The sequence below is a fragment of the Cariama cristata genome, unplaced genomic scaffold, assembly GCF_000690535.1.
Source record: "Cariama cristata isolate BGI_N322 unplaced genomic scaffold, ASM69053v1 scaffold14292, whole genome shotgun sequence".
Classification (NCBI taxonomy): domain Eukaryota; kingdom Metazoa; phylum Chordata; class Aves; order Cariamiformes; family Cariamidae; genus Cariama; species Cariama cristata.
The window spans coordinates 1-13840 of record NW_009602210.1 but is presented as its reverse complement, the minus strand read 5'-3'; the positions used below and the strand labels follow the sequence as shown (position 1 = coordinate 13840).

The 13840-nt window shown below is 35.3% G+C and overlaps 1 protein-coding gene across 1 annotated transcript; it reads right to left on the bottom strand.

The window, feature by feature from the left end:
- Nucleotides 1-1419: 1419 nt before the first annotated feature.
- Nucleotides 1420-12995, bottom strand: LOC104157361 (cTAGE family member 5-like; the record flags this gene model as incomplete). Its single annotated transcript, XM_009694662.1, has 12 exons — nt 12869-12995; nt 10902-10923; nt 10703-10791; nt 10233-10304; nt 9403-9513; nt 9004-9075; nt 8479-8583; nt 4736-4858; nt 4007-4130; nt 3116-3162; nt 2828-2918; nt 1420-1558 (listed from the first exon to the last, which is right to left on the bottom strand). Coding segments are annotated over exons 1-12 (1103 nt in total), but the record flags the coding sequence as incomplete, so codon positions are not given.
- Nucleotides 12996-13840: the final 845 nt, after the last annotated feature.

Below are 13840 nucleotides of genomic sequence, written 5' to 3'. Positions count from 1 at the left end.
ATTATGCACAAGGTAATTCTGCAGAACACACATGGATACTACTGCTGCATACAGCCCTGAATGGATAAACTGGTCATTTCCCTGTAAACAGCAGTCCTTAGCAATCAAACTAGCTAAATTATGGATCTTTTGAACATGATTTAAACTTCTTTTCTACTCAATTTTCATTTCCCACTTTTCTATTTCCCTCGTTTGAACACACCTAGCTTTTTAAAAGATGCTGTGTTAATACTAATAGCCTCTTTTATTCTGCTATCTCATCACGCCAGCTTCTCCCCACTCTTTTTTGGCTTTTCTAAAATCTTTGATAAGCAGCATACATTTGCTGAGTTTCAGTGTGGCATTTTTAAACATCATCCACAAAGTCTGCAAACATTCTTCCTTTCTGACTGCTCATCATAGCTTCTTTTTAATAGGTTCCTTCCCACTCCCGCCTCCCACCCTTTTTTAAACTCAAATGTTAAAGTAGTGGATTTCTAGGTTTTGTTGCATATACAAAGATGCCAAATGTCTATACAAATACATATACTACAGAGCAGGTTATTGAAAGTAATACTTTAAAAAGGTCCTCCATACTGCTCAGTACAGGATCAAGACTTGTGCTGCCTTCAAGATTATGTCTGCTCCTTGAAGAAATAATTTCTGGCTGGTAAAACTGTAATTTTACCATCATGCCCTAAAATGATGTCCCCTGCTCCCTCCCGGTCTCGTCCACACACACACTTCTGAAGGCTACTAGGTACCTCATCCCATCCCAATCAACTTTATTTCTAGACCTTAACATATTTCTGATTTCAATCAGTACGTCATAATCCCTACTATCATCCCGACTGTGAGGCAGACAGTACAGCCCTCAAATTCTATCTTTCCTGGTGAGGAAAGCCTGACTCACAGGGATTCTATGTTGCTTACCAATAACAGTTAGCTTGTGTATGTTTTAACTCTAAGCTTAGTTTTATATATAGCATCACTCCTCTGCTGATATTACTAGCTCTCTTTACTATATAAAATATGCCTCACAGTTAAAGCAGCTACTGATTATCTTTCTTTCAGCAACTTTCATAGCTGTATTACATTGTATCTTAATTTGAAAAAAAAAAAAAATCAAAAAAATCAAGCTTTTCAACTTTACCTGCCTTATTTCATAGATTAAAAATTTGTTACTTCTTGTTTTATCTTTGTTTCTGTATTTGCTTGTGAAAAAGTCCTAAAATAATACACCACTACTTTAGCAAAAACAATTTCTATAAAATTACAGTGATCACAAATGTACACAAAGGTGTAACATAACAGGGTTTTCACAATTCAGAAAACTCTGGAAAGCAGTATTCAAATTTTCAATCATTTTCAGCCCCCCAAATCAAAGAATTACAGTCAAATCAAGCGGTAAACACTGAATATAAAAAGAGGAATGAGCACCTGTGCAGTTTCATTTCATTTTCTTGATAAAGCTCAGTCATTACTTTAAGTTTCTGCTGAAGCTTTTGAACTTCACTTTCAAAACGTTCATTTTCAGATTGCAAGGAAGCTTGTTGACTTTGAAGATTTTCTATACGTTCTGTCAAATATAGAGATAATTATATTAGGACAATGCACAATTTACAAAATTAAAATATTTACAGTATTCTATTATACAAAAAGTCCATAAAAACCTTTGATCCTATATTGATTTAATAATATAAGCAATGATATGTTAATATATTTCAACAAATTACACAAATTGAGAAGCAGTATCGCTCCTTTTGATGGGAAACCAGCAACTGTACTCTCTACCTGCCACGAAGTGCAGCTCTGAGCGTATATCTAGCATTTGCTCCAAATTGTATAGCTTCTTTAAAAACAATGCAGTTTTGTAATTCACAATATAAATTTTCATTTAGGACTCATATTATTGTAATTGTTCTACTAAAGGAGTAAAATTGGTACCCTCATGCATTCTTGAAGATTTACCCACATGAGGTCTTGCTGAGCAGCCTGAAGGCCTAACTCACATTTGTCAAACTACCTTATCTTTCCAAATTAAAATCAGTCATGTTTCTTTTCCTATTTACTATTCCTATGCCTCTCTTCAAGAAACACAGAAAGTTTCAACTAAGTTTGAATATCTTCATGGGACAGAGTTACAATCAATTTGGAAAACACACTAGCACAAAGAGTTGGTTTAAAGGACTATAAAAACAGAAAAATACAGTTTTACAGAGCATTTCATCACCCAAATAACAAAGCACAGTACATTCAAATGTGATGGCTACTCTACTGGCTGTTATCTATGAAAGCAATAGTTAATTACAGTCTTTAATTTGAATTAAAGTAGCAGTGTTTTCATTTCATAAGGTTTAATTCAGTATGTCCTACACAACTAAGGAAAAAAACAGAGCAAGCAGCTTTTAGGTTCTATTCTCTAAATGCAGTACTTTGGATTTGAGCTTGCACTCATTACAAAGTAATTACAATTAAGCTACTATTTTTAATCAATCTTTTTAAAAATTAGATTAAAGCTCCATTGTTTCATGTCCAGAAATTATGTAAAGAAGCTATTATATATTTATTAACATCATTTTGCCAATGTATTTTAAGGTTGTATAAGTTAACAGTTACAGAATATTCCAACAGAGTACAACAAAATCTGCAAATGATGCTTTAGCTTTACCTCTAAAATTAAATATTTAAAATAGCTAAGCAACTTAAACTCAAATAGGCATTTTAAAAATCAAGTAGAGCTATTAATGTAAACTCAATTCAGTTTTTACTGGAAGTAATACTTACTGCCTGTAGCACCATTTTACAAAAGCTGCATCTTATTAAAGACAAAACAACATTTAATTACCTGTAAGTTCTCCTTTAGCTTTATTTTCATCAGACAGTTTTGAATACATTTGATCTCTTTCTGTTTCCAGGGTCTTTAAACAAGCATTTAACTACAATCAAAATTTAAAAAAAAATAGCATTTTAAGATTACCAGAAACTATTTGCATGCAAAAATACCTAATTAAACATTAAAAAGTGCTGAACTCTGTGATATTGATATCTATGTGCAATTAAACTTACCATAACAATTGCACATATTCCCTCTCATTTCCCCCCTTCCATCCACAAGTTTCTTAAAATCACATACCTTTGCAGCATAGATCAATTTCTTTATAGTTCGTTTTTGCTGATCATCTGATTGACAGAATAAAATAATACGTCACACAAAAAGCACAAAAATGTTTGTGACAGAGCTTACTACTATCGTATTTTGTTTTTATAAAAAAGCAATCCTCAACGTACCATGATAGGCATAGCATTATTTGGAGTAAAAAAAAGGGGGGGAGGGGGAAGAGCTGAGGGGGCGGGGAAGGGTATATGTCCATATTCTGGTGCTTTGTTTGCCAATCAATCACATTCAGAATGCTGATGTTAAAAGTGAGATGCTGAATACACACTAAGATTTACTGAGATGTGCCCTACGGTATAATCAGCACCAGCATAATAAGAAGCTGCAGCAAGAAAAAGGAGGAAGAAAGGCTCTTCTGTGCTGCTGTTTTGAGGGGACCCACATCTACACCCATCTGATTCCAGTGCTACCATACTGCCTGCAACAAGTAATGCTTGCATAAGGACAAGGAAGCAGAAATTAAGCTCTAAGGACCCACAGTGCTACTGCTGAGCAGAGCTTCAAGAAGAAATGAAAGCAAGGTTTCCACCCAAAAATGCTGGAGAATCACTGCTTAATACTAGCATAGGCTACAGTCATTCTGCAAGAGACTGAGCACTGAGTCTTTGCATTGCTCTATGATAACATGTATGCTTTAGCTACATCCACACACTGCTAAATAGCAGCATAGGCTGTTATTCCAGAGGTGTCCAAGCATCAATTAACTACCTGACAGGAATAACACTGGTGAGTTTTGAAAATCCAACTTCTACAAAGTTAATCTTTCAACTTTCCTGGAATTTTGTTGGTTCTGTATTTCTAAAACATCTATTAAATTAATATTTAAGATGGAAGCTATATAAACCATACCTAAGTGGTCTCCATTCTCTGTTTCACCTTTTATATCTGTGTCCCACTGATTATCTTCAGAGTCATCATCTTCTCTTATGGCTGAACTCCAGTCTTTCATCTTCAGTAAGTATTGTGTCAGTGACTAAGAAAAAGCCCACACAAAACACAAACAGTAAAATAAATACAAGCAATGAAAACATAGTTACCATTACAATTACTTTTTCAGGATTTCTGTCCTTCATTTAGTTCCCTTAGTAGATTAAGTGAGGCCCATATGTAGGATTCAAGATGTCTGATATTACTTTTTCTATTAAAACATATACCTGCAGGTCAACAAGGGTGCCCTTCTGAAGACCTTTCAAGATAGCCAAGCATGCATGCTTTCAGCATGGCTTGTGTATATAAGGCTTATATTTATCTATCTGTCTATATCTATATGGTACACACATGTAAGAATACAATCCTAACTATCATGCTCCAAATTAAAAAAAACGCAAATACTCTATCTGAACTGAAAGAGGTTTTTCCTTATTTAACATGCTGACTTCCACAGCTATCAGACTGCTCCATTGTGCCGTGATGCAACCTTTTTCGCTTAGCAGGAAATGAGACATTAGAGGATGGAGACAGCAAACAAAAACCAAAACAGCTTAATGCATATTAAGACAAGGAGAGGTTGTTAGACTTTCTTGGAACTCAATGATTAGCATCAGCCTGTTTGATTCAGTTCTAGTTGTCATAATTTACCTTTACTTGACTCTCCTTATTTTTCAATACTTCTTCTATATCTGCTTTAGATGATTCAAACATCTTAGTTTGTTCATTTAGTTCATTAAATCGTTCACCCCATCCTTCAGCTTCTTGTAAAAGCTAAAAAGGGAAATACCAGGTTAGCACGATTGTCTGTTACAACCAAGAATCAAGGATGAATAGTACTTGAGCCTGTTATACATATTATCTATACATAAGCAGAATTTTAACCTCTCACCCATCAGTAAGAATTAACAGAGATGGACTACAAGACAGTTAAATCTCGAGAGTTGAAAAATAAGACTTCTATGTTATTGTCCAGTTGCTTTAGCTGCAATAGGTCTCCACTGTAATTAGTAGTTATGATATTTTTTAAACATTTATAACGAACAGTTCATTTAATATTCTGCTCAGTTTAAAAACCCTGATGTGACAATAGCAATGGATATAAAATAGTGACAATTTGCATAACAGCTACAAACACTGGGGAACAGACAGAGAGGAGAACAGTCATTCCCCAATATACACACACAATTCCGAAATTGTACCTGTGTCTTTTCAATCTAGAAGAGGTCAGTGAGGTAAGGGAAACCAGGAAGCTTTTTAGACAGCTATTTAAATTCACGTGATTTGCAAAACTATATTATTTCTCCTATTTTCCTCCATACCTCTTCCAAGTAATTTTTAAATTTTATTCTAAAAAATCTTCCCTGTTAATGAAAGTCACAGCAACCGTATGTAATCAACACCTACTAGTATCTATATTTGTATTAACTGCAGTTAACTAAAAAAGACAGGTAGATTCCAAGGTTACATTTTACAGACATCCCCTAGTAAAATCTCATTTCACAAAAATGCTTTACAGCAGTAAAGGGACTAGTACACTTAAGCACCAGTTCATTAAAAATAACCACTGCAACATATGAACTAATTAAACCTTGTCTTCATATTGTGAGAATGAAGTTGAACTGATGCAAATTTTTGTTAAGACAAAACATGCAGTGCAAAAACATGTGGTACAGTACAAAAAAAATTTGTCTTAGAATCTGTCAAAAGAATATTCCTTAAAGTTGCACAACAGGCAACCAATTTTAAAGCAGTGAATGTACAGAAAGGAATAACTAGGTTGAGCAACAAGAACATAACAGCCAGTTATACTAAAAATAAAACCAGAAAATGGTAGTTAAACAGGGGAACTGCCATGCAAATAGACAAGCAAGCCTGAACACTACTTATCAGAGATAAGCTAGAAGGCATAAAACAAAAGGTATGTGACTAGAATTGGATGAACCCCACTTGGCACACAACTGCAACTTTCAAGCAGTAAAAGCCACGTATGAATTCGCAGCATCATGCAAACTACATATTACAGATAAAACAAAAATACTCTTTATGCTAATACTGCTCAGAAGATATACACAGGCAACTACTTTTATCATTAATTGTCATCCTCAAAGGGAAGCTAAACTTTAAGAGATTCCTTCTTCATGAAGCCAAAGAGAAAATGAATTGCCATGACTTTATATACCTGTAAGAATTACAATAAAGAGAAGTAGCAAGGATTTGCAATAAGCTAAAGCAAGATACATTTCTAATGTTCCTGCAAACAACAAAGCACAGAAAGTTTGGAGTTCATTAACAGTTCCCTTGTTCAAACTAAAAGGCCCAATCCTCTCTCTGACACATCATAAATCTGAGACAGCACATCTGTTACAATGTTTAAGCTATGATGTGCCAGAAGATTATGACCCATTAGTGCAAATGGACAGAGGAGGAAAGTACTCTAGTTTCTGTGAACAAATAACACCTTTGTTACCTTTTGAGCATAAGTGAAATTCCATCTTTAAAAAAAAAGTAAGAAAGAAAAATAAAAAAGGGATATGGATATTCTAATATAGCAAACAAACTCACAGGCTTACAAGAACCTCATAAAAGAGAATACAAATAAGCAAAGCAGATACTTTCTCTTCTTTCCTTATCAGGTTCCACAAACTCTTATCAGGTCACCCATCTACCAAAAAGCAAAGCATAATACAATATACACAAATGTTCTCAACTTACTAAAAACTGCAACAAAGATCAGTTAACAACAAAGCGTAGTAAATTCATCCTAAACAACGTGGTTAAGGAACTACTATACCCAGGTTATAGTATAGTATAGATAACTGGAAGGAATGCAAAGAACCTTATTTTTTATCTACGAATCTGGCATGTTAATTACATCCTGGGAGTTGTTTTTACTGATTTTTTTTCCTGATTTTGCTTGATATAAAATGATTGCCTAAAAAATGTAGAGTAATTGTCAGCACTTAGTACTCTAAGTACTATTTTTCAATAAAAGGACAGAAAAACAAGATTCTTTTCACACACACAATTGGATTATTTCTGTTTGAAACCAAGAAAGTACCAGAGAAAAAAACAAAATAATTCCTCTCTATTAAAACTTTGTGTACTGCTCCTCAAAATTTATTATGAAAGTATACTGTAACATTTGAAATAAAGCACCAAGATCAGACCCTTCCTCCTCACCGAAACAAACAAAAAGGATGTACAGATTAGATAAAAGAGACTCTTGAAAAAAAATTCTCAAGCAACTTCATCTCACATCGATAACATCCACTACTACTGTTTCTCCACTCACAGCATCTAATAAAATTGTCTTTTTTTTTTTGTAGTCAAACATGTACTCCTTCTAAAATTATCAGTAAAACTTCATGTTTTTCTTTAACAGAGTTGTGCAGAACTGAAATATTCCTCCTGCAGAAAATTTTCTACTTCCAGTAATCTTTTTTTTTTCTGAATCAATAAGTCTGATATGCACAATGTTTTGATAGAGAGGACTAAAGCACTCCCCAGCTTTTTACAAGACTGCTAAAAACCAACAGGCCTGTACTTTTACTCCCCCACCGCAAGAGATCTATCAGGTTACTCTTCAGACAACAAGGAGATCACCAGTCAGACAGGAAAATAAAGTACATATCCATTTAAAAAAAAAAAAAAAAAAAAGAAAAATCAAAAAGCCCACAAAAACCAACAACAACCCACCCTCACCCCCCAAACCCCAAACCATTCCATGGAACATACAATGTTCAGAGACAGCATCTTTTTGGGAGAAAAAAAAATTTGTAGAATTCTACTATTTCGTTATAGAACTAGTTATTGCACAGGACAACTCTTGCTGAACATTTTAAAATAATCACCATTCTTTGGGATCTGGCTACGGCAGTGAGGAAAATAAACAGCAAAAATTTCAGAAGTAACAGTCTTTTCTGTCCCTTCATACCACTTACCTGACTTTCCATTAATTCATCCATATCAGTACTGCATTAAGCTTTTTTTCCTGCCTTTTGCATATTCTGCAGTTTCTTCACTTTTGTTTTGTGGATCAAGTATAAGCATTTTCCCTCTGCCTCTGTAGAGGATCCTAGCTGTGGACTTGCTCAAATCTTTCTGCTTTCCTCCAGGTCTCAGCAAAATTCTTACAGTCTTACATTACCATATGTTCTCTATGTGTGTTTCTGCACAAACTCCGATTATTAATTTTATTTTAAAACAAGACTATTTTAGAGAAAGTTATTCCAACATAAAATAATTTTAAAGCCATGTCCTCTTTCTCATTTCATTTACTAGAATACACAAGGTGTATTAACAAACATGTTGAGGATGAGCTCCTTGGGGAAATCGTATTTACACAGTATCATAAAAAATAGTATTTCTAAGGATAGCTAGGAAGAACCTACCTGTTTCTCACTTTCCTGGAAATGGCAGTTTTCATCTACTGCATCTTGAAGGGATGTCTTGAGTCTCTCCGTATTAATCTGATATACTTTTAGTGTGGACTTGGCCTAAGTAAAATAAAAAAGTGTGGTGTTTAAACAGTGCAGGTGAAGACATAAGTGGGGTCACAATGGTATTATTGCACTTATTCTTAGGTTTTCTAGCAGTGCTATATACGTATTCTCACATTTTTCCTACAGTTTCAACAGTTTTTGCTGATTGTAGCTTTGCAACACTATATATCATTGTGGAGCAAGAAGGCAAAGAAAAGACAATGTAACTGTACTTCCCAATAAATGCCAATCACTATAAGAAATTCAAAGTTGCTAAATCAAGTCACACAAAAGTACCAAGCCTTATAAAGTCTTTCGGTTTACACAGCTTATTATTTCTGCATCCTTAATAGAAAAAAAATTAAAATGGTAACTACATGGAGAACGAAGAAACTGCAAAGATTTGAAAACAGAAACTATAAAGACTGGACATACCTCATCAATTTGTGACTGGAGAGATTTTGCTTCATCCTCTAACAACTCCACTCTCTTCTGAATTTCAGCCACCTGAAAATAATTAGATGTCATATAGCTTCTTCCACAGATTTGACTGAAAAGGTCTGGGCAATTAATAAAGTTATTTTAATTTTCAAACTGTGAAGGTTCTACTGCCAAATCAGTAAAAACACCTTTTCCTCTTTTGAGTATTTTCCTTTATGGGTGACATTTTTCTAATATGCTACAGGGAGTATGAGGGGAGACAAAATGGGAAATGTAGTTTTTGTTTCAAAAAACCCAAAGAGAATAGTTTGTCTTCTCTGTAGAGATTTTTTGGGGGGGGAATTTTCTTTTTTAAATGACTAGTAACAAAGTCAGGATTTTATTTATTCTTACCAAGTTATCATTTTCTGATTGCTTAGATTTTTCTTCTTCCAGTTCTTTTTCTAGATTCTCTATTTCTTGATTGAGTTCCAAGTTTGACTTGTTCAGTTTTTCATGCATTTCCTAAATCAAGTTGTTTTGACAGTTAACACAAAACATTTGACATTAACTACATATGAAGACAAGTAGGGTTTAAATATGACAGCAAAGTACGTTTAACAAATTTCACCATGTCAAGGATAAACCTTAAAGTAGTCTAGAGACTCTTGCATGTTAAAAAAACCTGTAACAATTAGCTCTATAGGATCTGAGGTGCAGAATGAATAAATCTACTTGCTTTTTTGTTACATACATTTTATAAAGCCCATTAGGTATTTGATTCACTCTTTCAGAACAGTTTTACAAATATATTCTCAGTTTGGGGGATATAAACAGTGTAGCGGAAGTTTTTGTTTACAACTCTGCTCCAGTAGCCTATAAAATAATATTTGAACCAAATCAGATGTGAGAAAAAATACCTCATGCACTCCTCAATCTCTCCTAAAAACAGGAACAATTTACTTTTTAAAAAATTAAATATTGTCTAATATGCCATTTGCTCTACTATCAATCATTTTTAATGCAACTGTTACAAAAACTTCTCTTAATTTAAATGCCTCATTTCTATGTCAATTTCAGTAACCCAGGACTAAAATAACAATGCTCTCAATTAAAACAATTAAGGTTTTTGGGTTTTGGTTTGGGTTTTTGTTGTTGTTTTTGTTTTGTTTTTAATACGGGCATCATTTTCCCGAAATAGTGCCTTAAATTGCAGAAATAACAATTTCCATTTATCTTTTTACCTCAAAAGAAGATGTGTCTGTTGATTCTTTTGTAACATTATCATCCTTCAGAGACAATTCTAAATCTTCAAACTGAGAAAGAAATACTTTGTCAGAATGTATGTAAAGAATTGCTTAAATAATAGCATTAATTTATGATGCTCTAGCCTGAAACATAGCCATCACCTAAATATTCACAAATGTACCTTGCTGGAAATCAGGAAATCCCTAGCCCTAGTAGATTATCCCAGTGACATAAAACAAAGACATTATAAAGTTGCTTCCACTGAAACATATGGTATTAAGACTTAAAGGCAGAACTTGCTAACACCTTAATTGCACTTAGAGGCACTGACAGGAAAAAGCACTTGAAGAATACCTTTAGAAGCTTTTAAATGTCTTACTTTTAGGTTAAGTTTAATATTTTAAATACTTGATAAATTGACCTCATTTCTGTGACACATCTGAAAGCAATAAATGAGGACCATTACCTCTTTTTTGCAAAGGCTGAGTTTTTCAAGAATTTTGCATTTGTCTTCAACTAGTTCAGCAATTTTATTGGCAAGCTGTTTTTCCCTCCCTAAAAAAAGACAGTTATGTGTTGCAACATCCAAATACTTAAAAGGAGAAAAAAAAAGAAAACAAAAAAAAGGTCATGCTCCAAAGAAATAGCAAGAAAAATAAGCTTACCTACATAAAGTCGACTTCTAACCTGAAATAAAAATAATAAATATTGAAAATGTCCGATCAATTACTCTTGCATAGTTATCTGAAAACTAATATTTTAAGCTGTGGTTCCATGATCAGTTTAATGATGGAACTGAAAAAAGGAATATAAATACACACTGCTGTTAAAAAAGGGCAATTGCATCCTCTGCTTTTACCCCCTCCACGCCTGTGTGTTTGCCCTGTCCTTCTCCCACTCTAATTAAACAGAGAGGAGAGGGGAAAGGAGGTTAGTTTTCACTTGGATCACTTTTATAACACAACTCTGTATAGTCATCACATAACCATGACTGCCAGCACAAAGTGGTAGTGGATTTGCACAGCCAAAAGAGTAGGAAAAGGGAGAGGGCTGAATGGTCAATGTGCCAGTTCAGACTTAACTTCCTATGAGGAAAAAAACCCACATGTTATAATACACAACAGTTAGAGCCACAGTAAGGGTACTACTTGATGGGCATCCTGCCCAGATGCAACTCAGTGGGAAGCACCAAATCAGCAGCTGCCACATGGGGTCTAGTGCCCTAGAATCAAAATCTAACAAACAGCAGGGCAAAATCTGTCACAAATGGCCTGGACAAGAGATGCAGAACTTGGCTGAACCCACAAAAACTTTACAACACAGCATTCCCCTCAAGGCTGGGCCTGGATCATGTGCCTAACATACAATAGATCTCTCAGATTTGCCCTGTTTTCCTCGTCATTTAAAGCCATGGGATGGCCAAGGAGTCCAAGTAATAGAAAAAGGGGAAGAAAGTCATAAGCACACCTTATCCTGTCATCCCCCCAAAAACCCAAACCCCGTTACTTTTGAGTAAGTAACCATTAATTCTTCACAAAGCAGTCAGTGCAGTTCCAAGTATGGATGACTGAAAAAGCTATCAATAACTTCTGTAACATCTCATGCCTTAGTGACATGTGCAGGAGGAAAACAATACTAGAGTTGCCATTTGACTGATTTCAGCGGAAATGCCTCTTTCATACCACCTAGAGGGATGCTGCTAGAAAACAGAAGGAATGACCCAAATTATAGATACATTAACTTATACAAATACAGATGCCCTTCCACACAATCCGAATCACTGCTGCAGAATAAGGTGGCACTTTTCCAGATCAAAGTTGATGTCAGAACCCTAAAAAATGCAGTTGCTCTTACCTGAAAAACTAAACCGCTACGCAACCTATCTTCAAACATAAGCATGATTACTCCCAGCACCAAAATCACATTCTGTCTATTCAAGAGTATGCAAAAAACAGGGAGAAATTTAGAATACTGAATTATGGACACTGATCCCATTTAGTTAGTAGGGAGAGTATGGCAGGTAGCAGTTATTACTCAGATCCTTACTCTCAAAAATATAATCTGATTTGTGCGTTAAAAGGTTTCAGTACTGCGTTTCTCAAAGTCATCAGCTTACTGCTCACAAACAGCACACAGTAAAATTGGATCAGTGTTCCGATAAACAGAATCAAGGTCATTGTCCAAAGAGTTTTAAAGTGCCTTCCTTGATGGGAATCCATCTGGATTGCTTTTGCTTACAATTACCTTGAAGGACCTGAGCTGGTCTCACTATAGCCAGGGTAGTCACAGATATATCAATACACACGCCCTAGAGAAGATCTCTATATCCCGCAAAAATAATTTAAGGGCTGACTTCAAAAGTCTGGTGCAGAAATTAAAAAGGAAAGGGAAAAGGAAGCCTTACTACAGTGCGTTTCATTGCATTTCCTCTAACAACAACCGTCACTCAGTACATGTTCAAACACACTGTCTTGACAAAACAGACTACCTCTTAATTTCTCTTTTAGAGGGATTCTAAATTCAATCACAAGAGACTTAAACCTCTGAAGCATTACATATCTAGAACCAAATAACAATTTCAATTCAAACCATTAATGCACTCTATGTATCAGCATGTAATTTGAACACTTACTGATTGATAACTTCTATACAGGAACAAGAGAATTGTAAAGGCTCCAACAACGCCAGCACAAATCACTATTTCCCACGGGAAACCATACAGATCAGGACCAGGCCTCATATCTTCAGGCAGTGAAGCCACAGCCTGAAAAATAAAGTAAAAAGCTTCAGGTAAAGGAAAAGAGGTTAACATTTTCAACAGAAATAGACATTACACGTTGACTAAGCTTACTTTTCAGGCTTCTACATCTACTTTTTTTCCAAAACTGTGAGAAAACAGTTAACAGAAGTCTTTTATTTTTAAATTATACATTTATCAAGTGAAGGAAAAAAAGAACCAAAGTTCCAACAAGATATGATGATGACTAAATAAAGCTCTGAAAGCTTTTCCTTCTGAACGTACCAATTATTGTAAATTCTTCTTTGAGTTGCCTACCTGTTTCACTGTTAGAAGAAACAATGCTAATAAGTATTTTACGATTTACTGGTAGAAAATTTGTTTGGTAGAAAAACCTGCTCAATCAACTTCACGCTAAAATAACATACTGAACACAGTCATTGATTTACTGCATTTAAACACTTACGTACGCTCACATTTTATTTGTAAATGGATATCACTACTTTCTCAACGAAAGCTTAATGTAGCTCACATTTACCACGTGTGACCTGTGTTTAAGAATGTGTTACTGCCCAGTAAAGTCTTAAATCTCGATTTCCTTAACAAAACGGCCAGACTACCCCCATCTCCAGCCAAGAGAGGTGTGCGTGTGTGTGAAATAAGGGAACGTCCGTTTCACTGCTCTGGCTTTTCGAGACCTCTGTTATTCTCGAAGAAACGGCCAATTTCAACAAGACCCACAGGACCCGGGCGGCCCAGGGTCCCCCCAGGCCCCCTCCCGGCCGCGCAGCTCTGGGCACACCGGCAAGGCACAGCCCGGCTCTACGCCGCGCAAGGGGTTTCTGTGCCGCGGCCGTGCGCCCCGGT